The sequence below is a fragment of the Furipterus horrens genome, unplaced genomic scaffold, assembly GCF_987537825.1.
Source record: "Furipterus horrens unplaced genomic scaffold, mFurHor1.1.pri manual_scaffold_6, whole genome shotgun sequence".
In the NCBI taxonomy this organism is placed as follows: Eukaryota; Metazoa; Chordata; class Mammalia; order Chiroptera; family Furipteridae; genus Furipterus; species Furipterus horrens.
The window spans coordinates 129058768-129082890 of record NW_028327176.1 but is presented as its reverse complement, the minus strand read 5'-3'; the positions used below and the strand labels follow the sequence as shown (position 1 = coordinate 129082890).

General features: G+C 40.9%; 1 protein-coding gene across 6 annotated transcripts in view; it reads right to left on the bottom strand.

The window, feature by feature from the left end:
* Window positions 1–24123, bottom strand: part of MRAP2 (melanocortin 2 receptor accessory protein 2) — a 68612-nt gene continuing 44489 nt past the window's right edge. For 4 of the 6 annotated variants that reach the window (XM_090279631.1, XM_090279630.1, XM_090279629.1 and 1 more), the window contains 3 exons: window positions 20190–20323; window positions 9024–9123; window positions 1–411 (listed from right to left, as the gene is read on the bottom strand). In XM_090279631.1, coding sequence (XP_090135757.1) covers window positions 18–411; window positions 9024–9123; window positions 20190–20316 — 621 coding nt within the window. In that variant the 5' untranslated portion in view covers window positions 20317–20323 and the 3' untranslated portion in view covers window positions 1–17. The remainder of the gene's footprint in view (window positions 412–9023; window positions 9124–20189; window positions 20324–24123) is intronic. The other 2 variants (XM_090279633.1, XM_090279632.1) reach the window with 1 other exon arrangement.

The window sequence follows — 24123 nt, the reverse complement described above, 5'->3', positions numbered from 1 at the left end:
TCTACAGAGCACGTTTCTCAATCCAGGTCTTTGTGCAAAGTCTGGGAAACTGGCTTATTTTCTAGAACAATAGGTGGTTCTGAAATCAGAAGATCATCATCCCCAAAGGAGGAGTTCTGGTCCGTGTTCACAAAGTTGGGAATGTCAAACTTCATGAGCTTGTTCAGCTCCTCCTCTGGCTGTCCGCTGTTTCTCATGGCTTCCTGGAGTTGAACAACGCTGTCAAGGGCTGTGGCCTGATGACAAGCTTTGGCCTTTTCCAAGTGTTCCACTTCATTGATGTAGCAGTGAAAGAGAGACCTGGATTCCTCATGGCCCTGTCGAGAAAACACTTTATCTGGTTCCAGAGGTCTTCCAAAGTCTGACACAAAGCTGTTCATTCTGAATCTCTTCTCCGAAGACTCTGTGTTGCTGTAAAGAAAAGGGAAATAAAGACTGCTTACACTCCAGCTCATTCTCCTGCAGAACCACAGTTTTTGATGTGTAAGTCAGGCTGGCATATTCCCACTGAGCACATACTGAGTGCAAGTCCCTATGAAGAGTGTGTGACCACCAGAACTGAAGGGCATCACTTCTGAACATGCACAGATAAACCCAAGACAAAAGCCCCCAGATGAGGGCCCAGGGACCTTCCTGGAAAAAAACACATTACTGAGGAATCTTCTAATTCTCAATGGGACACTTGGATCATCTGCATCCGTATTACTTCCAGTGCTTCTGAAATGCAGAATCCTGAGTGGCAGACCCTCAGAATTTCTGGAGGTAGGACTGGGTAATCTGTATTTTCATAGAATCCTCCAGGATTGCTATTCATGCTCAAGTTTAGAAACACTGACCTACATCAGGCTGGCCTGAGCTACAATATCTCACAGAGGTGAATTTCACGTCTGTCAAAGCACTGTTGCATCCATTTATCGCATTTGATTCTCCAAACTGACCATTGCACTCACGTGGGGGAAGACTTATTATACCAATTTTACAAACCCATAAGCTAAGGCAAGGAACAGTCAGACTGTCCAGATGAGTCACACAACCAGTTAATGATAGCAGTGGGAATAAAACCCACGTTCCTAATCTCTTGTTATATTTAAAGTGAAACAAATTAGCAATTTAATGGTAATAAATCAATGAATAAAATAACTTCTACAAGTACAGGTAAATTGAATACCCTGCTATCCCATGGATTTTAAGCCTTTCTTCCCAGACTTATAGAAGTTGCTTGCACACAAATGACTCCTTAAGAGCAAAAATCATGTCTGAACATGTTTTCAAGTCCAGACAAGTGTGTGACCATCTAGATTTCAGGGTTTTTTAAAAATATTTTATTTATTTATTTTTAGGGAGAGGAGAATGGAGGAAGAAAGAGAGGGAGAGAAACATCAATATGTGGTTGCCTCTCACACATCCCCAACCAGGGACCTTGCCTGCAACCCAGGCATATGCCCTGACTGGGAATTGAACCAGGGACCCTTCAGTTCACAGGTTGGTACTTAATCCACTGAGCCACACCAGCCAGGACTGGATGTCAGTTCTCAGCTCTCTTTCTTCTAGCTTCATCACTCAGGATAAAGTGCTGATGACCAAATTCCCACAGGTGGGAGGGGCATAGATTCAATTACAGGTCTATAAAATCTGATCATATTTTACAAACCTCCAAATTATCAAGAATCACCTGGATTTCAGAGGTCAGTAATCCTAGAAGTTTTGTAATCCAGCCGGTTGAGGGACTTTTATGTCAGCTCTATCTCCTACTGTGATTATCTGGGTGGCATCAGTCAAGGCATTCCTCTCAGAAGCCTGAGTTTTTCCTTTTAGTAAAAAGCCTGGTTAACAAATCTCATTGTCTGCTGAGCAAAGGTGATGTGAAGATCATTGATTTGCAAAGAGTAAAGCATTAAACATTTAGTAGGTCATGTATTCAGAGTTTAAAGAAAAAATCACTTTAGAGAGACTCTGAAAGACTTCTGCTCTAATGCAAATTTAAATGGCCTTGTCTTTCAGTAGGTGATTTTCTTCCCCTAATTATCACTTCACTGAGGTTTAAAAGATGCTCAAGAACAAAGATGAATGTGTCAGCAACCTGTGACCTAATAAGCTAAAATAATACCTGGCAAAAAAGAAGGGTGTCACATGTTTGACAAGGCATGATTAAGATGTCTGGGGCCCACACCATTCTCCACTTGCAGGGCTAAGAAGCTCTGAGTCACAGCTTTTCCACCTGCCCGGTGCATCAGCTGAGTGGGAGAGCAGACCCAGAAACCTAGCTATGTTCTGCAGCTCTTCCGTAACACAGGCTACATTGGGTCCATTAGGCACCCTGGTTGAAGAACAAAGGCACAGAAGTCCAAGAGAGTTTTGGCCCTCCCCAGGGCAGAGCCAAGGCTTCTGAGATGCCTTCCCTGCCCACCAAACTTTTTCCCAATGATTTCTTGGGTTGAGAACAGTGATTTGTCTGATTCTCCTTGTCTGAGAACAAGGGAAAAGTTCATCTTTGTACTCTTAGTCAGGTACACACTAAGTATTCAACAGGTTGTGCTTTTATTCCTCTTTTCTTTCCTTGACTGATACACTAAATGGTTTATATGTAAAAATCTGTGATCATGGAAACAACTTGCTGAAATGTATCAACGGTTCCTATTCATCCTGCCATTGGGTGAAATTTACATACAGAAATCCACTGATCTTAAGTATCAGATTCAATGTGTTTTTATTAATTTATACATCCATGTAACCACTATCCTCAATCAAGACATAGAATATTTCCTTTATCCTAGTAAGTTTCTTTCATTCATTTCCCAGCCCCTGTAGGTAACACTGTCTAATCTCTATTTTCATTGATTAGCTTTGCCTGTTCTTGAACTTCCAGATCATTTCCACTTCCTATGGGCAATCTTTTTAATTTTTTCTCAACACAAATTAATTTAGGCTGTTCTTGAAATTCATACACATACAATCATACAATATATAGCCTTTTGTACCTGCATTCCTTTCTCAGCATGTTTTTGAGATCCACCCATGGTGCTGCATGTAACAATCATTTGTCTTTTTTCTTGCTCAGTATAATTCCATTGTATAAACACACTATAATTTGTTTATTCATTCTCTTGTTAAAGGGTATTTGGGTTGTTTCCATTTTGGGGCTGTCATGAGTAAAACTGTAATGAACATTCTTGAAAGTCTCTTTGTAGACATGTTTTTATCAGTCTGGAGGTACATGCCCAAGAGTAGAATTACTGGGTCACATAGTAGATGTGTGTTTAACTTCATAAGGAACCGCAAAGTTTTCCAACGTGGTTGTGCTGTTTTACACTCTCACCACATGTATCGTAATTAGAGTTGTTCCACATCCTTGTCAACATTTGGTGTTGTCAGTCTTTTTAATCTTAGCCATTCTCGTTGGAGTGAAATGGCATCTCATTGTTTTAATGTGCATTTCTCAGCAATCAAATAATATTGAACCTCTCTTCATATATGTATTGGCTATTGGTTTAACCTCATTTGTGAAATGTCTGTGTGAGTTCTTTGTCCATTTTAAAACTTGGGTTGTTTTTTGTTGTTGACTTGTAGAAATGTGATAATATATTGTAAATATAGGGACTTTGTCAGATATTGTAAACATTCTCTTTTGAGCTTTGTAGTATATTCTGAAAATAAGTTTTTTGTTAGATATACATGTTACAAAGATTTGCTTTTGATCTGTGACTTGTATTTTCATTTTCTTAAACATGTCTTTTAATGAGCAGATGCAGTGAGGGTTGTGTGTGAAAAGTGACTTCTGGTTGCTTTAGTTGGTAATACTGAGTTCCAGGAAGATGTCAGTCTCTCTGGAAAATTCCGCTGCTTTTGTATAACCCTCAGCACAGTCCTGAGCAAGCCCATAGCTTGATGAGGAATTAAAAGTAACTTCTGAACAAAGAGGTATAAGTTGAATCAGATTAAAAAAATAGTCAGATTTTCTACCTGTTGGTAAGGACAGACCTCTCAGAGTGACAGGGCTTTTTGGGGACCACTCATCACATATGCACCTACCAGCTAGTTCCTGTGGCTTTGGTTATTATCAAAGACCTTGAGCACTGACACTTTCCTTCTATTAGCTTTTAGTTGCATCATATACACCCGGTAGTCAGTGCCATAGTCATATAAATTCTGACTCACGGTAAAGTGTAATTTCCATTTTTATAGGGTCATGAGCAATCCTGCACTCTTCCCCACCTGGACAAAGTACACTTAGCAAAGTCTACCAAAGTAGGATATTTAAGGTATATGATGTCTTGGGCTTGATAATTTTTTAAAGTAAGTCCAAAATACTCAACATAAAAAGGCGATCCAAGCCTTCCCGTTACTCTTTCTCTTCGGCATATTTATGATAATGGAGCCATAATGCTTTAACAAGACAGCATAGAGAGTAAATGGCTCCTTACTTGAGAAAGCAGGAGAAAATGGTTCTTTTCTCTTTATTGTTCATGAAGAATTCAGGTGAGAGGGCTTTTTCCCTTATGCACAACAGCAAATATTCAATGGGGAAAATAATCCCCATTAATGCTGCTTCTTGGGCCTAAAAGCTTTTAAGAAAGGTGATATCAGTTTTATAACAGCCTTTCTCTCTCTGCAGGGCCCTTTACTAGTGTGTATCGGTACCCGGTTCTCTTCTCCAGGACAGAAGATTAGCCTGCCCACCTGGGCAGCCAGGTGTGTGCGGCAGGCTCTAACCCATGAGCTGTGACAGGAGGGGATGTGTTCCTCCTGGATGAAGACCAGCAGAGTGGAGGGGAGCTCTCCAGGCTTTATATTCTCTGTCACAGCAACCCAGGAGGCTGAGTGTGGAGATTCTGCAGCTCCATGTGCAGAGGCTTTTGTCCACCCCTTGCCAACTCTCGGCAGGCATGCAGCTTGAGCAAGAAGTAAACTTATGCTGTGTGATACTGAGATATGGAGCATTGATTTTTTACTGTCTTATAACCTAGTCTTAGCTATTGCACATTTCCTCCCTTAACAGAAGCTGCTGAGCAGTCAGTGATTCCCATTGATGAAGTTCTTATCCTAATATGATCCCACATTGAAAACTTGAGGGGAAAAATTTTGCCTGTTTTATTATGATGTCATTAGTTCTGTGCAGTAGAATAGATTTCAACTCTTGCCATCCCAAAAGATGGCAAATAAATGTTCTCTCTTAGGTAAACTGTGATTGATTCCTGATGGCTTCCTGGGATGGTATTTTGAAAATGATGCTGAAGCCAAGTCTTGGCTATGCATAGAAGATAACACAATCGATTGGTGATGTCTGTGTGGGGGCAGCGGTGGTGGTCTCTGTCATCCTTGGGTCTCCCTACTGCCAAAGGGATACACATATCCTTCCCATGTGTCAGCAATGAAGAGACCCTAGTGAGCCATTCAACCCCCACACCACGATGCTTCCATGAGGCAAAAAATAGAATTAAATAGTAGATTCACCACTAATCCATTTTGAGCTTGCAGACTTGGTCAGGTATCTCAACCAGAACATTGGAGTTATATTCATGATATACTAATTAAGGAAGTGACTATTCTTATGACAAACTACCCAGAGAGCATGCTATATAAAGCAATCAGAATTCAGACATGTCAGGCCTTTTAATCCATCACCAAGATTCTCTACGTAGATTCTCTATATTCATCTGACTGTTTCACTGAGAGACACATGCAAGCTGAAGCTGGGGTAGATAAGGCAACATTTTGACAAGTGGAGATGCTACGTGAATCCTTAGGGCCTGGCTGTCCCATGAGAGGATAGGTTTCTTCTTCTCCATCCTACTCCTTACCTAGACCCTTTGGCTCTCATTCAGACTTCCACCAGCACCAAAGGGGTGCCGCTGTGAGTCCAGTGTATGCCCATAACTCCACAGGCATTAGTTCACTTAATCTTTACCATAATCTTAGGAGGCAGGTGCAACTTTATTTTTACAAATGAGGAATCTCAAGCATAGGGACATTAAGAATCCAGGCAAAATCTCAATAAGTAAATCTGGAAATCTTTGACTCCAGAGTCCATGCTTGGTCCTATACGTGATAAAAGAAAACAAACCTGATTGCTTACTAGTATCTTTGGTTCAATCAGAAGAAGATTAAAAGTTACTGATATGAGGTCACTTAATATACTGGTTAATAGTAGGAGCTTCAGAGACAAGAGGCTTTGGCCTGGCTCTGCAGCATTTTTTTTTTTAACCTGTGAGACCTCAGACAAGTGATTCAGCCTCATTTTTCTCATCTTTAAAGAGCAAACACTTACAGGGTTTATTTCATCTTCTTGTGAGGGTTTTGTGAGGTTATGTATATAAAGTGATTAGTAGCCCCTAGTATCTGGTAAATATTTTTTAAAAGGTCTTATTAGTATTCTCAATGATTTATCATTCTTTCCTCCATGCCTAATTATCACAGGCAAACTTAAAATGGGTTATTTTATATTAAAGTTCGCTGGATGGAAAAAATAGTGTCTATTTTAGAGAAAATCTCTGCCAAATAAATGTCAAGTTTATTAAGATCGAAAAGCCCTTTTAATTGATCTTTTTAGGGGGGTTTCTGCATGTTTGTTCCTTCCAGTTTTCTATTGATATACTGCAACAAAATGCCATATCTTACACTACCCTAGACTACAAAAAGAATTTAAGGTGTATCTCAGAGGGCTGATCCATTATTCTACTAGTGAAAAAAAGGTCAGACTTTCTCCTTAACCTAACTGAAAGCATGGAGAGTTACAATGACCCCTGTTCTTTGAGGTTATTTAGAGCTGCCATCAAGCAAGAAACCACTTGCAGCAGAACTGAACTGCCAGTTGGAAGACTGGAAATGCAAATCTCAGCTATCCAGGGTCATCATGACATGTCAAGAGCCTCCAGAGAAACAAAACCAAGAACCAACAGGGTGCACATGCACGCGCTCACATGTGTGTGTGTGTGTGTGTATGTGTGTGTGTGTGTGTGTGTGTAAGAGAGATCTTTCTTTTCTCTCTCTTTCTTTCTTTCTCTTTTTGTTTTCTTCATCTGTCTATAGATAGATAGATAGATAGATGATAGATAGATAGATAGATAGATAGATATTTATTTTAAGGAATTGGCCCATGTGATTGTGGAGATAGGCAAGTCCAAAATCTGTAGGTAGGCCAGCAGGCTGCAGACTCAGGGCAGAGATGCAGGTCAAGTCTGAGGCAGTCTTCTGTCAGAATTCCTTTTTGCTTAAGGCAGATTAGTCTGTTTCTAGGAGGACTTTCAACTGATTGGATGAGGACCACCTATATTATACAGAATGATTTGCTTTACTCAAAGAATTCTGATTTAATGTTAATCTCAACTAAACACACATACACACAAACCTTCACAGAAACATATGGGATAATGTTTGTTTGTCCTAATATCTGGGTACCATGGCCTGGCCCACTTGACCTGCAAGATTAACCATCACAGGAAGTCATGTTCTATTTTGGGCTAGGGTACAATCACCTATATCCTACATATAACAAATCCATCTCAATAACTGCATTGCAAAAATTCATCCATTCCTCCAAGGAAAAGGAAGATAATGAGGTGTTATTATTCCCTGACCACTCTATGAGATGTGCCCTAATCTGAATTTTGTATTCATTTTTCTTGCTACTATTGCAATCCACATCATATTTTCAAATTGCATGGACCAATATAATAGAAGCAAAGGCATGTGCAAATGTCTATAACGATGTGGAGAGAGAAAGGGGATGTTCATGACTTTTCAGTGGCTGTTAAAGAGAGTCTCAACATTATGTCTCCAGATGTTTCAATAAAATGGTATTTTCCTTTCATGTAAAATGTGTTTAATTTTTTCCCAGACCCTGAGGTCTAGAAATAGCTGAATTGTTATAGTTCAAGCACAGGCTGAAAACTGAACACCAGGTCTCTTTCCATCCTTCCCCATCCTGCTCTGTGCCCTGGGAAACAGACTCAGATGGAGGCTATCGCTGCTGGTGAGAGATGGGAAGGAGGGTGGAAAGGAGGGTGTGGATATTGATTTGAGGCTCCCTCTCTGAGAGATAACATTGGGGAGCTGTGTCCCTCCATCCAAGGTCACAGCTCCTCTCTCACAGCTCCTCTCAGCAGCCTTCTCTGAAGGACTCCTAGGTTCCATTCAGGGCTCCTTCAGATCAGGGTGGTATGTATTCCTCAGTATCACTAGCCCTGGAGTACTGTACTGTCCTATGGGGCTTCTTCCTCTCTGGTCACAACTTATGAACAGTCCCTTCATCCAGCGCTCTTCTAATTACCTAAGTTGAGTGTGCTTCCTGTGCCTGCTGGGGACAACTAAAAAGGTATTCAACATATGTTCTTTTTCCCTTTTTTAAAAGTTTTAATTTTTAAAAAAATCTCTAAAACGTTTCTGAGATCTTTGGAATCATAACTGAACAATTACATTCTGATGCTACTCAACATTCTTCAAGCACTCATGTAGTAATTTCCTCCTCAAATCCAAAGCCCAACACAAATATTCTTTATCCTGCTATGAGAATCACATAATCTTTGGTGTTTCCTTTTTTATCCCAGTTTCAAGGAAACTCAGTATTTAACTCAGTGTTTATTGTCAGTGATTAATTCCACCAAATACTCAGTAGCAACTATTTCTCTACTCCTTGAAGTGTTTTTTAAAACTAGTTTTCATTCTACTTTGCTGTTGTTGTTGTTGTTTTTTTTTTTTTTCCCAGTGTTTTTAGTTTGTTGACTCATCTAAATTCTTTTGGGACTAGGAGAAAATACATCCTATTTCATAAGTATTGCAACATAAAAATCAGGCCTGAATCAGAATTAGGGCCATGTGAAAGGACCAAAAAAAAAAAAAAACCAAACAAATAAAAAACAGGTATATAAGGATCCACTTGCAAATAAGTCCCAGACAAGAGGTTAGGGAAAGGCGAAACCTACCTACAGATACTTGGGCCAGGCAGCTATCCATAACTATTTCTGTCTCGTCTGTTTCTTCAGTTCCCTGTGGAGCTTAACAGATATTTAGGAACAGCCCAAACTTACTCTGGGTGTGGGGCTCCTGTCTTGGTCAGCAAAGTCAGCACAAAAAACATGAAAACCACGAAGACTGCGAGACCAACCCAAAATCCAATCACAATGGAATCTGCAAGACAGTTAATATGGGATTAATATTTCACAGCAGCTGAAAACTTGACTGTTCAATAAATCTGGGCTTTTGGGTATATGAAATGAGATAGGATGTTAACAGTCTTATGAGACAATCTTGACCCCTCCATTGACTGCAGACATATAAGATGTAGGGAATGAGAAACAGAGAACAATCTGTGTCCAGGTTCTGTTCTCAGCTAACACTAAAAGATGTCAGTCTTACTAACTATTGGTGTTCCTATCCAAATGAAGTAACCTAGGACACAGCAAAGGCCATCTAGGTCCCCAAGAGTCCACTGAAGAGTCTTGAGTTATAGAATACAGGTTTTAGCAGAAACCACAGTACAATGTTTAAAATAAGTTTTGTTTCAAACCAACCTAATTTTGTATTTTTACTTCTGTTCATGCTTGAATAGTTCCCGTCCTCATTATCTCTCACTGAGAACACACAAATGGCTTGCTGCGTTGTCTTCTATCTTTCCATGTGCTTCATCTCTGCATGAACCTGCTTTACCACAGCTCTGACAATATTGCTCTTTTATGAAAAATTGTTCAATAAAGATAGACCTGACCTTTCCTAAGTTGAAAGAGATTCCATAAGTAAAGCACTTTATACAATGTCTAGCATCTGAGAAGTAACCCACATTTATCAGCTATTATTGTTAAAATTATTTTCTCCCAGCTTACCCCTAATTTAAAACCTATGTCTTGAGGACTACCAGCCAAAATGGAGGCATAGGTAGGCAAGTTTTGCCTCTTTGCACAACCATAACAAGGATTACATTTACTTCAAAAGAAAAACAACCAGAATTACCAGAAAATCTAACTGCATGGAAGTCCAACAAAGATATAAAGAAGAAATACTCATCCAGACAGAGCCATATGGCTGTGAAATGGGTCCGCAAGCACTGGTGAACACCTAAGGCTCTGCCCCTTACAATGTAACAGGTGCAGCAGCTCTACCTAAGACACAAAGGCAAACACAGGTGGCTGTCAAGTTGAGGAGACAGAGAAGTATGGCCCCAAAGAGGGAGCAGATCAAGGCTCCAGAGGAGAACTAAGTGAGGAAGAAATACCCAATATAACAGATATAGAGTTCAAACATTGATGATAAAAATGCTCACAGAAATGATTGAGTATGGCAAAAGCATAAGTGAAAAAGTGGACTTCCGGCAAAGATGGAGGCATAGACAGATAAGCTGCTCCTCCCTCCACAACTAAGAAGGAATACAACTACCTCAGCACTAGAGACAACCAGAATTTCCAGAAAATTGAGCTGCATGGAAGTCCAACAAACAAAGATATAAAGAAGAAATATTCATCCAGACAGGTAAGAGGGGCAGAGCCAGGGCGGAGAGGACACAGTGTGGTGGTGGCGGTGTAGCGGCAGTGGCAGGCTGGTGGAAAGCACAGTCACACATTTTAAAAAGTCGGGAGGGACACCTGGGGAGCGCTCCCAGCACCAGACCAGACCTCACAGCTCACAGTCCCAGTGCCAGGGAAAATAAGGCCTCATTGTTTTGGACTGTGCAAACCAGTGGGGGTTAGGACGGAGGAAGAATTGCCAGTCTCTCAGCAGAGTCCACTTGTTTAGAGAGCTCCCATGGTCCTAGAACGTCCACAGACCCACCCACTCTGGGAATGACAGCCAGGGCAACAGCTAGAGAGGCACCAGTCCCATATGAAGTGGGAGAAGTGCTTGGAACAGGGGCAAGTGCTGAGCAAGCAGCATTGTTCCCTCTCAAGACCCCTCCCCCACAAACAGCACCATAATGTGGTGAAATGGGTTGCCCTGTACTGACAAATCCCTAAGGCTTCGCCACTTACAACATAACAGGAGTAACAGCTCTACCTAAGATAGAGAGGCAAACAAACACAGGAGCCTGTTAAGATGAGGAGACAGAGAAGTATGGCCCAAAAGGGGGAACGGATCAAGGTTCCAGTGGAAGAACTAAGCAATGAGGAGATAGCCAACCTAACACATGCAGAATTTAAAACACTGGTGATAGAGATGCTCACAGGCTTGATAAATATGCTTAAGTACAGCAAACGCATAAGGCTTCTCTTATGCTAAATGAAGACGATGCTAACTGAAACGAAGGAAAAGCCATTCAAAACCAGTGATGAAGGGAAGGAAACTGGGGTTTAAATCAATGATTTGGAACATAAGTAAGAAATAACAGTCAACCAGTACAAAATGAGGAAACAAGAATTGAAAAAAATGAGGAGAGGCTTAGGAACCTCTGGGACAACTTTAAACATGCCAACATCTGAACCATAGGGGTGCCAAAAGGAGATGAGGAAAAGCAAGACATTGAAAGCTTATGTGACAAAATAATGAAGGAAAACTCCCCAAATTTGGTGAAGGAAATAGACATACAAGTCCAGGAAGCACAGAGAATCCTAAACAAGCTAGACCCAAAGAGGACCACACCAAGACACATAATTAAAATGCCAAAGGTGAAAGATAACGAGATAATCTTAAAAACAGTAAGAGAAAAGCAGAGAGTTACCTACAAAGGGGTATCTATAAAACTATCAGCTGATTTCTCAAAAAAAACTTTGCAGGCAAGAAGGGACTGGCAAGCAGTATTCAAGGTGATGAAAAGCAAGGACTTACAACCAAGATTACTCTATCCTGTGAAGCTATCATTTAGAATGGAAGGGCAGATAAAGTGCTTTGCAGTCAAGGTAAAGCTAAAGGAGCTCATCATCACCAAGCTATTATTATATGAAATGTCAAAGGGACTTACTTAAGAAAAAGACCAAAATTATGAATATTAAAATAACAACAAAGTCACAACTATTAACAACTGAATCTAAAAAACAAAAACAAAATCCAACTAAGCAAAACAGAATAGGAACAGAATCCTAGGTATGGGGATCATTTGGTGGGTTTTCAGCTGGAAGGGGGAAGGGGAGGAAATGGGGAAATTGTGCAGGGATTAAGAAACATAATTGGTTGGTACAAAACAGACAGGGGGAAGTTAATAATAATGTAGAAAAGAATGAAGCCAAAGAACTTACATGCATGGCCCATGGACATGAACACAGTGGTGCCAGAAGGAGAAGAGGAAGAACAAGAAATTGAAACCTTATGTGAAAAAATAATGAAGAAAAACTTGCCCAATTTGGGGCAAGAAATAGACATATAAATCCAGGAAACACAGAGAATTCCAAACAAACTAGAGTCAAAGAGGACCACACCAACACACATCATAATTAAAATGTTAAAGGTTAAAGATAAAGAGAATTTTAAAAGCAGCAAGAGAAAAGAAAGAGAATTACCTATAAAGTAGTTTCTATAAGACTGTCAGCTGATTTCTCAAAAAAGACATTGAAGGCTAAAATGGACTTGCAAGATGTCTTCAAAATAATGAAAAGCAAGGACCTACAACCAAGATTACTCTATCCAGCAAAGCTACCATTTATAATTGAAGGGCAGATAAAGGGCTTCCAAGACAAGGTGAAGTTAAAGGAGCTCATCACCCCCAAGCCCTTATTATACTAAATGTTAAAGGGATACATTAAGAAAAAGAGGATCGAAACTATGAACAGTAAACTGACAACAAACTTACAATTATCAACAAGTGAATCCAAAAAACAAAAACAAACTAAGCAAACAACTAGAACAAGAACAGAACCATAGATAAGGAGATCATATGGAGGGTTATTAGAGAGAAGGGGGTGAATGGGGGAAAAGGTACAGGGACCAAGAAGCGTAACTGGTAAATACAAAATAGACAGGAGGACATTAAGAATAGTAAAGTAAATGGAGAAGCCAAAGAACTTATATGCATGACACATGGACATGAACTACCAGGATTAAGGGGATTGCTGGTGGGAAGGGAGGTACCAGACAGATGGGGAAACAATTGGGAAACAAAAGGGAAAACAATTGGGACAACTATAATAGCATAATCAATGAAATATACTTAAAAATATAAAACCCATCTTTCCAATCAGACTAGAGGACATTGTGTCCCTGTATTTACCTGTAACTCCTAGAGTAAAACTTCCTAACCCCCATGCCTTTTTAGGGCTCTTACCTTTACATGTCTAGAACAACTTCCCTCAACCTAGAGCTGATGAAAGTCCATCCATTCATCAAAGCCCATTCCTTACACCATCTTCTTCACCAAGCCTGGACCAATTTCACCAACTGATGTGCTCATTCTCTCCTTTGAACACCATGGCATTTTTGTCTGTACTTCTCTACATGGGCCCTCCCTTGGGTAATAGTCACAAGGATGTGTCTCTGGGATAGGGATGTGACTGGACTGGACCGTCCACAGATCCTGCACATACGTAATAGGTCTCCAATCTGGGGGAGACAACAGAGTTGAATTATTTTACATTTTCTGATTTATTCTAAGAAGTTAATCTATGTGGGAATATAGTGTGAATGTTAGTAATTTTTAAAAAATGAATGGCTTATACACTAAATGTGTTTAAATGCAAAGCATTCTTCTAATTAAATTCTAATTCATTTTTTCTAAAGTGAAGAAATCAAATTAACAATTTACTCTGTATAATTCATACTTTTATTCTACATATACTATTGCCTAAAGGTAAACAACTTTTATTCAACAGTGTGCTGAATAATCAGCACTCTAGATGCAAAACTAATGTATCTTTCCTGGTGGTAAGCATGCCAAAGAAATAGGAATTATTAATTTTGCTTTATAATATCATGGAAATGAGGCCTAGAAAAGGCATAAGGACAAGCTCCAAAAAACATGGGTAAACAAGTGCAACTGACATGTAACAATAACATCTCAATTATGGGGGCACAGACTAGAAACGCCATTGTACAAAGAAATGACAGCATACTGTGCTTCATCAACTGCCTGCAGAGCAAAGGCAAGTTCTAAAAATGACACACCGGCATTATGTTTAAGTCCTCAATTGAGAATTTAATCTAATTTATTCATTTTTCAAATCTGTCTACTGGGAAGGGGTCCTCATCCAGACAGTTTCCACACTGTAGATGGTAGCTACGCCTGTCGTCCTCTGCGTCACAAACCCAGAGTGGACAGAGGTGGAAGTGGGGTGCCTTTCACCCAGTCCAGACCTTTCCCTCTGCCCTGCTAGTGCCCCAGGGAGCTGATCAAAAAGCAATAATAATGAGAGGGAGGAGAGGGTCGCAGCCTGCAGAGAATCATGGGAGAGCACAGTGTGGAGGTTCTGTGGTTAAAATTTGAGAAGCTCTGTGACCCAACAGTATTTCCAAATGTTTCCCTGACAATGTGGCCTCTATGTTTCTCATCACAACATATTTCATCTATCCTTGCTTAATTATATAGTTTTGCTTATTCATATCCCCCTTCAAACAAACATCTGCTTCCTCCAATTATTTCCTTTAATTCTCCTCTACCTCACCCTCAGCCATGTGGGCCGACCCCAGGGTGCTCTCTCACCCTAAGCCCCTTCCCGGGAGGATACTGACAGACTGTCTTGAACTTTTATTTATATGCCACATTTCAAGAGCAGGGGCACTGTGGTAAAATGGGAACACACAGCCCCTGGTCTTCCTCAAAACACCCTTTCCTGGGAGGAAGTCAGCATAGAGGTTTACACAGGGTGAAGTTCGAATGAGTCCATGCTTAAGGAAGCCAAGAGAAGCCTTGCTTGTCCAGAGACTGAGTTACTTAGCAAGCATTACAGTAAGCGGGTAGAGCAGATTGCCACGGGAATTCCAAATGGGATGTGTCATAATAAAATAATTTCCCCTTAACCTGATCTCCAGTAAACGAAGGGAATTGAGAGCTGAAAGCTGACAGGTGCACGCTTTTCACTAGTACGGTCCTGTTCGCCAGGTAGCGTTTTTTCTACTCCATGTAGCAACCACCCAATTGTCCTGCCTCTCCATATCCTAGGAATAAACTGTGACCTTTCCATCCTGTGGTTGTATGAAAAACAAAGGTTAATCTTTAACTTGAAACAGAGGATTCAGGACACGAGAGCTAACCCTGTCATCACACCACTTGGGGTTCCTAAGGCATTAGGGTCAGTTCTGTGGTATGAGTTCCTGGCAAGGAGCCGACAGCGATGTTCCAGCACTTGTCTGTGCTGTTTTCCCAATGACACATCTTACTCCCAGCCTTCGGAACCTCTCCTCTGCTTCTCAGCTCGATGACCCCTCTTCCCGCTGCTGCATCCGTGCACTATCGGGCATTATCTGCACGCTGGCATAGGATAAAAGCATGGGATGTGGCTGCCAGTGGCGGCTCAGAGTAAGAGAAACTCCTTCAGTCTTTCCTCACCGCAGCAGCCTGAATGGTCCTGCTAAGATGTAGCCACGTCCACTCATCGAATTACAGGTTTTGCTTCTGCTTCTGCCAATGTCCCATTTTCTTCTTCCCTGAACAGTAAAATTCTTGAGAGCTTTTCCCTCTTATTTCTTACCTTGAACCAATTCCACCAGCCTTTCACTCCCACCACTCCACTAAAACTGCTTTTAAAATCATTGCCAATAACGACGTCTACATTTTAATTCCAACAGTTAACTCTCGTCCCTCAACTAATCTGACCTAATAGCACTTGACACAGACCATTGTCTCGCCCTTGGAACCCTTTCTTTACTTGGCTTCCAGGAAACCACAACTGCCTGGTTTTCTGTCTGTCTTTCTGTAAATTCCACTCAGGCTCTTTTGCTGCTGTCTTCTCAATGCCCCCCAGTTTCTAAATGCTAGTGTGCCCCAGAACTCAATTCCTGGACCTCTGTAGTTTACTACCCACACTCATTCACCCATCTCCTGGGTGTGCATATCATTTATAGGCTGATGACACTCAGATTTCACTGAACTCTCCCCACCATGTCTTCTCGGATGTCTTAGGTCTCAAATTAACAGATCCCAAACTGAGCTCATGATGTTCCTGCTTCTCCTACGGTCTTCCCCATCTCAGTTAAGGGCACGTCATCCTGCCAGTTACTCAGATCACAAACCTCCAAATCATCCTGAGCGCTTCTCTTCCTCTTTCACCCCATTGCCGATCCATTGACAAATCCTGTCTGATCTATCTTCAGAAAATATCCAGAATTATAAATTCCTCATTACTCCATTGCCCCCACCACGGGCCAGTCTTAATAGCCTCCTGACTGATCTCTGCTTCCAGTCTCATCCCCTTCCCTCCTTGGCTGCCAAGTGGTTTTACTGAAACCTAAGCCAGATGCCACTCCTCATCCCCAAAGCCTCAAATGACAACCCCCCCCCCCCAGCAAAAAAGCCAAAGTCCTTAGTATGACCTCTAGGGGTGAATACCCTCTTCTCATTACCTGACTTCATCTCCTGCTGCTCTGCCTCTTATCCACTCCCCTGGTACCATGCTAGCTCCTTGTTACTTGAAGGTTGCATTCCACAATTGCAGTGTGCAGTTTGGAATGTTCTTCCCTAGATATCTTATAGCTCAATTTCTTACTTCCTTAGGTCTTCTACCAATTTTTTCTTTCTCAGTAAGGCCTTCCACAGCCATGCTATACTTTTAGCTCCATGATCCACATCCTATCCCTAGTTTATTATTGCTTTTTTGTTTATCACCATTTGATGTATTTTGTTTATTTAACTTATTTATTGTCTGTCTCCCCCATTACAAGGCAAGATCTATAACAGGAGATATTTTGTCTTTTCTGTTCACTGTTGTATCTCTAATGCTTAAAATAGTACTGCACAAAACAGGTGCTCAATGAACATATGTGGAATGAATGAATGTCCACTTTGCTAGTACCAAACATATGTCAGACATATGTCCACATCTGATACATTATGAGGTTTAATACCAGATTAAAAACTAAGGGTAAGAGAAAACATCAAATGACCATCAAAGGTTGTTTCTCAGCACAAAACATACAATGGGGTTGGAACCCCCAACTCCCACTTTCTCCCTGAAGAGGGAAGGGTCTGGATTGTCCATCTAGATCCTCAAATTTTCAACTCCCACAGGAGAGATGGGCCCCCAAAATACCTAGTTCTGAATTGCATCCATGAGGACCCCAAGACTACAGCAAACAGAAAAGCAGTTCTTTATGGGCACATAGGCCCTCCCCATGGCTATGCCCCCAGGGCTCAGTGCTGAAAGGGCAGCAAAAGCACCCATCTCCCACTCTTCTTTGAAAGGGGTTTATCTTCTTACTCTGACAGATGCTGCCTAAGGTTCAGGCTTCTAATTTAGCAGGCATTTGGGGGCTGGCTCTGGCCCTTCCCAGAGACCAGAGAAGCCTTTGGACACCTTCCTTCTCCCTCCAGCCCACTCCAATAATTAAATCATGTGTTATATCTCCCTGAAAGGACATTGTACACAGGTCTGGTGCCTCAGCTTTTGCAACAGCTACCCAAGGGATCTCCTGGCTCTGACAGGCAATGGGGCTTGCATTCATGAGTTCCACAGGACTTTAGTAAACAAAGGAGCAGTTCTTAGCAAGTGCAGGAGCACCCCTCATGTCTACACACAAGGGCCAGCACAGAGAGAGCAGACAAAAATGCCCATCTCCCAGTTTCTCCCTGGAAGGATTTAACTACATACTTTCCCAGCTGCTGCCTGAGGGTCTGGCTTCTAATCAGACTGCATCTAGTTGCTGACCATGACCCTCCAATGCGGGACACAGAGAGGTCTTGGCACACCCCCAAGTACTGGGGATCACTAAGAATAACAATGGTTGCTTGGGCAATCATAAACCTTTGAGAGACAACTAGGAGCTCAGAGCTGGCTGAATGACAGGGTTTATCTCCCACGCAAGATTGCATCAAGACTGGCAGAGGTGGATTTTGTATATAATGCCCAGAAACCACACAGAGAGTCAAGGAAAATGAAGAAACTGAGAAATATGTTCCAAACAAAAGAATAAGATAAATCTCCAGAAACAGATCTAATGAAGTGAGATAAGTTATTTACCTGATAGAGTTCAAAATAGTGTTCATAGACATAGAAGGTAAGCTCCTTGACATAGATCTTGGAAATGACTTTTTGAATTTGACACCAAAAGCAAAAGCAAAAAAGGAAAAAATAAAGAAGTTGGTACTATATCAAACTAAGAAGCTTCTGCACAGCAAAGTAAACCATCAATGAAATTAAAAGACAACATATAGAATGGCAGAAAATATTTGCAAGCCACATATCTGATAAGGAGTTAATATATCTCAATAGCAAAAATAAATAAATAAACTTAATTTTAAAATGGGCAAAGAACCTGAAGAGATAATTTTCCAAAGACGACATCTGAATGGCCAACAGGTACATGAAAAGGTGCTCAATATCACTAATTATCAGGGAAATGCAACTCAAAACCACAGTGAGGTATCTCACAACTGTTCAGATGTCTATTATCAAAAACACAAGAGATAAGTGCTGGCGAGAATGTGGAGAAAAGGGAACTCTCATACACTATTGATGGGAATGCAAACTGGTACAGCCACTATGGAAAACAATATGGATGTTTCTTAAGAAATTAAAAATACAACTACCATAGATCCAGCATTCCCACTTATGGATATATATTCACAGGAAATAAAACCAATATCTTGAAGAGGATATTTATACTTCCATGTTCACTGCAGCATTATTCACAACAGCCAGCGTATGGAAATACCTAAAGGATCTATCAATGGATGAATGGATAAAAAAAAAAAAAAAGGTGATAGACACACACAAATGTGCACACACACACACACCTACATACATCCACCAGATAGACTATTATTTAGCCTTTAAGAAGAAGGAAATTCTGTCATTTATGACAACATGGGTGAACCTGGAGGGCATAATGCTGAGAGAAATAAGCCAGACAGAGAAGGACAATACTGCATGGTATCACTTACATATGAAATCTAAAAATATTAAACTCATAGTGACAGAGAGTAGAAAAGTGGTTGCCAGGTGCTGAGGGAGGAGTGGAGGAAACAGAGAGATGCTGGTAAAAGGGAATAAACTTTCAGATATAAAATGAATAAGTATCATTGGTTACACTGTTTTGTATAATTAAAATTTATGAGAGTAGAAATTAAATATTCTCATAAATAAAATATCTGAGGTTATTAATACATTAATAAATTTGATGTGGGAAATCCTTTCACAATGTACACAACTGTCAAATCCTGGCTGTATATCTTAAGTATATTCCCATTTTATTTGTCAGTTATACTTTTAAAAAGCTGAAGAAAAAAAAAGAAAGTCCTCCTTGCAAAGGAGCAGCAATTGGGTGGGAGGGATCATGAATGGCAAGACAGGTCAGTATGATAGCTGCCAGGAAATACTAAAGGAACAAAAGCATTTCCTTTGCCACATTTGCATCTCCAATTCTAATGTGTCTTATATTTCCTAATGTGTCCCATTAATCTAAACCAGTTACCAACCTAAAATGTTGGTAGTGCTGTGGATATTAGTTCTGAAACAACCATCTCTGGAATATTGATCATGCACCCACAACAGGACCTGGGAGTGGGCAGCAGTTCCTGCCCATTGTGTCAACTCCACTTAAGAAAACAAAGATGCTTCATAGTGGTCAGTCAGCATTCAGTTACAACTGGAGTTGGACAGTAACCTTTCAATTACCTGACACACGATTCACAAAACACAGTGTTAGGAAGGACTGCAGGCTACTGTTGTCCATCATCATGAAGGTGCACAGGTAGACTGCTCCCCAACCCCAGAAAACCAGGGGAGCTGAGCGATGTCGCTGACCATGTGTTACAAAACAAGGTCCTTCCATAAATAGTTCCAGATTCTACTTTTGTCACATTTTTGATAATTTAAATGTTCACACAGTTTGGGAGAGCTGGAATTGTTAATGCTTTAATAAAACATCTCAGTTTAAGAATGATATTGGTTCATGTTTCCTCACTAAGTGAGTCTTTCAAGTTCCTTGTCACTCAGAATCATGAAAGCCCTCATGTAATACCATCCCTGAGCAATCAGTCTTTGTGTGGAGGAGGTGTTTTTTGAGATTTTGGGGAGTAAAAGACAGAGTCCTGTACAAAGAGAATGTTCAGGAAAAGTAATCACTGGGATTTCACAGGTTAAGACAAATTCATATTAAGCTTACAAGGAGAATTGTATAGGACTTACATTTATGAGCCTTCAATCCTTCAAAGGAAACTGGTCCAATCTCATAGTACTCATATTCCCAGGTGTAATCAGAATTAGATGCAGATTGATGAGATGTTCTGTTAGAAATTAACCTCTGGGCAGACATCTCCACCCTGCATAAATGGAGAAAGGCAAGTGCGGAACCTGTTAATTCATTCACAATAGCTCAGGTACTCTGATTGCTCTTGGCCACCTTTGGGAGTTCAGCAGGAAAAGCCCTCAAGAAGGGTCCTATCCACTAGGTCAGGGAGAGGTCCTCATGGAGGCTGGTGGGGGGTGGGGCAGGAGGTGCATATCTCATACCAAATGACCATTCTTCCTTTTTATCTCTCCACTAGACTAGAATGTATTTGGTGTCGGACACCATGTCTTCTTTTGTTGTTGTTCCCAAGAATTTAACCCAGTGCCTGGCACATAATCAACTTTCAATAGCTGAAGAAAGAACAAAGGGAAGGGAGGAGAGTATCTCTAAGCTTACATCTTCAGCCTCACCACCTATATCCATGTGAGTAGGTTAAGAGCCTACAAAGAATAAATAAAATCAGTATCAGAAGTGAACTAACTCAGCTGGTATCTATTGAGCCACTATTATGCAACAATAAAGACATGCAACCTAAGTCTAATGAAATGGGGTGAAGAAAAGGAAAGTGAACAACAAAAGCTGCATTATGGGGGAAGACCCTCAAGGGAAGCCTGACTCTTGCCCACTCCTAAAATTTGTCCTGTTTTCAGGGCGTCCCAAGTATCCTCTTTCTGATGATTTTAGATTAGAAAATTCTGACTTCTTTGAGAGAAGAGGTTGCACTGTGCAGCATAGATGCCAAAGGTGACAAATCAATAGAGCCAGTATTCAATACTGAGCACCTACTGTGTGCAAGACACTGCACACTGTGGGTGATAAAAGCTAACTGAGACTTTAAGCAAACATAAGTCAGGAAGATCTATGCTGAGCTAGGACTTATGGATGGAAGTTCTAGCACTCTGTAATCATGAGAACCTTTCATGTGAGAACTCCACAGGACAAGTTCTAAGTTTACAGTAGAGCTCTATGGTTCTAACGTTGCTGTCCCTTAGCTTCTTCTCCCTTCTATAAATAACCCTCCATCTTGGCATGCAGATCAGAGTGTGCACATGGCTTGGCCCGTGTGCTGCTCTGGGTTGCAACCCTTTCTTTTTCCTGAATAAATCTTTTTTTGGTGATGAAACACCTGGTTGACATGGGATAGAAGGAGATGCTTGAGACACAGACCAGGACACCACAGACCTTCCCTTACAATGGGGGAAGGAATGAAAAGGAACAAAGAACAGTAATTCGAATGAAATACCAGCCAAAACCAAGATTCACTGAGCAGTTACCAGTGCTGGGGCCCACCCACCAAAATCTTTTTTAGGTTCCTCTTCTCCCACCCCTACCATAGGTCAGTATCAGCCACCGCCACCTCTGGAGCACAACCCCCTGAGAAGAAGATGCAAAATCACCACCACACTTCAGCTCCAAGGCATGAGTCTCATTTTTCCCCCTCCCCCATCCCCCACAGAAACAGACTGCAACCCCTTGGCATCACATTGTTCAAAAGAGGAAGTGCTCTGATCCAGAGATGCAAGCCAGTATCAGAATCAGAGCATGACGCCCAGTGCACAGCCAGGTGAATTATTCCTCGAAAGGTGGAAGAGAATGTACCAATTCTCATCTGGGAAACAAAGCCACACAAATCTTAAGAAAAGCTGACCTTTAAATAAGTATTCAGCTACCTTTCTCACGCCAGCAGGAACATAACATAAAACCATCACCACAGTATCATCTTTGGCCTTTCTCTTATTTGAACATGAGGCTATTTTCCTCAACTACAAAATTAATTTCCTCAGGAAATGAGAATTAACAATGCAAACCTAAGAGGCTAACTAGCCTCATTCATCAGAATTTTATGAGAGAGAAAGAGGAGTTGCTCTTCAGTTGTAGGGTTCAGAGATAAATGGCAGGTTAGGATAAACATAATTTCTATTTGAGAATGTTAAGAATTTCACACAATACAGGAAAAAAGCCACCGGATTTGAAGTTAGAAGATGAGGGTCTTCATCTGTGCTCTACTTGCCTTTGCTGTGTGGTCAGGCAAGACACTCACCTCTCCAGCCACTTTGACCTCATCTGAAAAACCCATCATCCTGGCTGCCCAAGGATGCTATTGTGAGAAAACCATCCCGGCTGCGGTCACTAACAGCCACCATCATCACCCACCTGGCCCACTTCTCGATCCTGGTTATTTTACTTCTACTCTTCCTAACCCATGGCAATCCTTTCTCCACACATCAGCCAATGACCTTTAAAAAAAAAATTGTCCCTTTCATTTCTTTGCTTAATACTTTTAATGCCTTTTTATTGATCCAAGGACAAAGTCCAAAATCCTTAAAATGTCCTAAAAGGTCATGACTTTGGCTTAATGACTCCTCTGACTGTGCCACATACCCTATCAAACTGTACTTGCGTCAACTGCATTTCCTCAAATACTTCATGATCTCTGCTACCTACACACATTCTGTTCCCTCTGGTAGGCGTTCCCTTGCTACATCCCCATTCTAATCCACTCCTCCTTCCTGCATACGCTCATCATCTACAACGGGGGTCCACAAACCCCACCCACCACCTGTTTTTGTACAGACTGCAAGTAAAGAATGATTTTTACATTTTTTAATGGTTGAAAAAGATCAAAAAAATACTAATATTTTGTGACATGAAAAAATTATATGAAATTCAAATATTGGTGCCATAATTAAAATTTTATTGAACACAGCCACCCTTGCTTGGTTTTATAATTTTTTATGACTTTTCTAGTATTATAGTAACAGAGCTAAGTAGTTGTGATAGAGTGTGTCCCAAAGGCTACAATATTTACTTTTTGGTCTTCTATAGAGTTTGCCAACCCCTCCTCTAGAGCCATGGAAAAAAATGATCTGAGCTTCATTTCTTTCATCAAGAAAATAAAGATGATATCAGTACCTACTTTGTGGAATTGTTGTTAAAGACCAAATCTGATACTGCATAACATGTGAGTAGCCAGGATCCAGGTAAAGATCAATAAATAGTAGCCAGGACTACGATTATTAGCTGAGAAATGCTAGTCTGGGATAGAAAAGCCTAGATTTGTTTTTTCAGCATTACCAACTCCTCTGTCAGCCAGTTCTACCAAAGTCACCGTGTAGGTGATTGATCAATGTATTCTAGACAAATGAATAAAATTATAATAAAAATAACTCAGGAGACATTTATTTAGATGGCTTAAAAGTTATAATGAGGAACATGTACATCATGGCACTCATGCTGTTCCATCGATCAAAAATATGGTAATAATCTCTCTTTCTTTTTGTTTAAGGGAAATATGATGAAATCTGCTTTGATCACATCATTTCATTGGAAATCAACATTACAGACGATGTAACAAACAGAGCAGAGGGAAGCACCCGGCTTCATCTAGTGTCAAAAAAAAAGCTAATATGAAAACAGCAAAAACTACATAAAACAATGAAAATAGAGCTGGGAGAGAGTTTTCCATGTTCTGTCTAAGCAGCTCTCCCCCAGCTATGCCGTTCTCCACATCTGTGCACAGCACTGGCCCCCACCCCCGGCCTTCCTGTCACTCTCTCGGGTCAGAAGGAAACATTACTACCACCCTCAGAGAGGCCTAGGACTACCAAATAGAATATATCTGTGAAAGAGTCAGATACAAGAAATACCAATTGGTTACCTCCCATAGAGAAAGTCTTTTCACAGTCCTTCTCCCCCTTATACCACTCCTGTTCATCTATATGAACCGTTTAGGGATGGAGAAAGACCAAAGGGTGATGAAAGTCATGTGGTCAAAGACCCTGAAAGTGGGAAGGCTGTCCTTTGCCCTGACAAATACCTGGAGACAAGAGT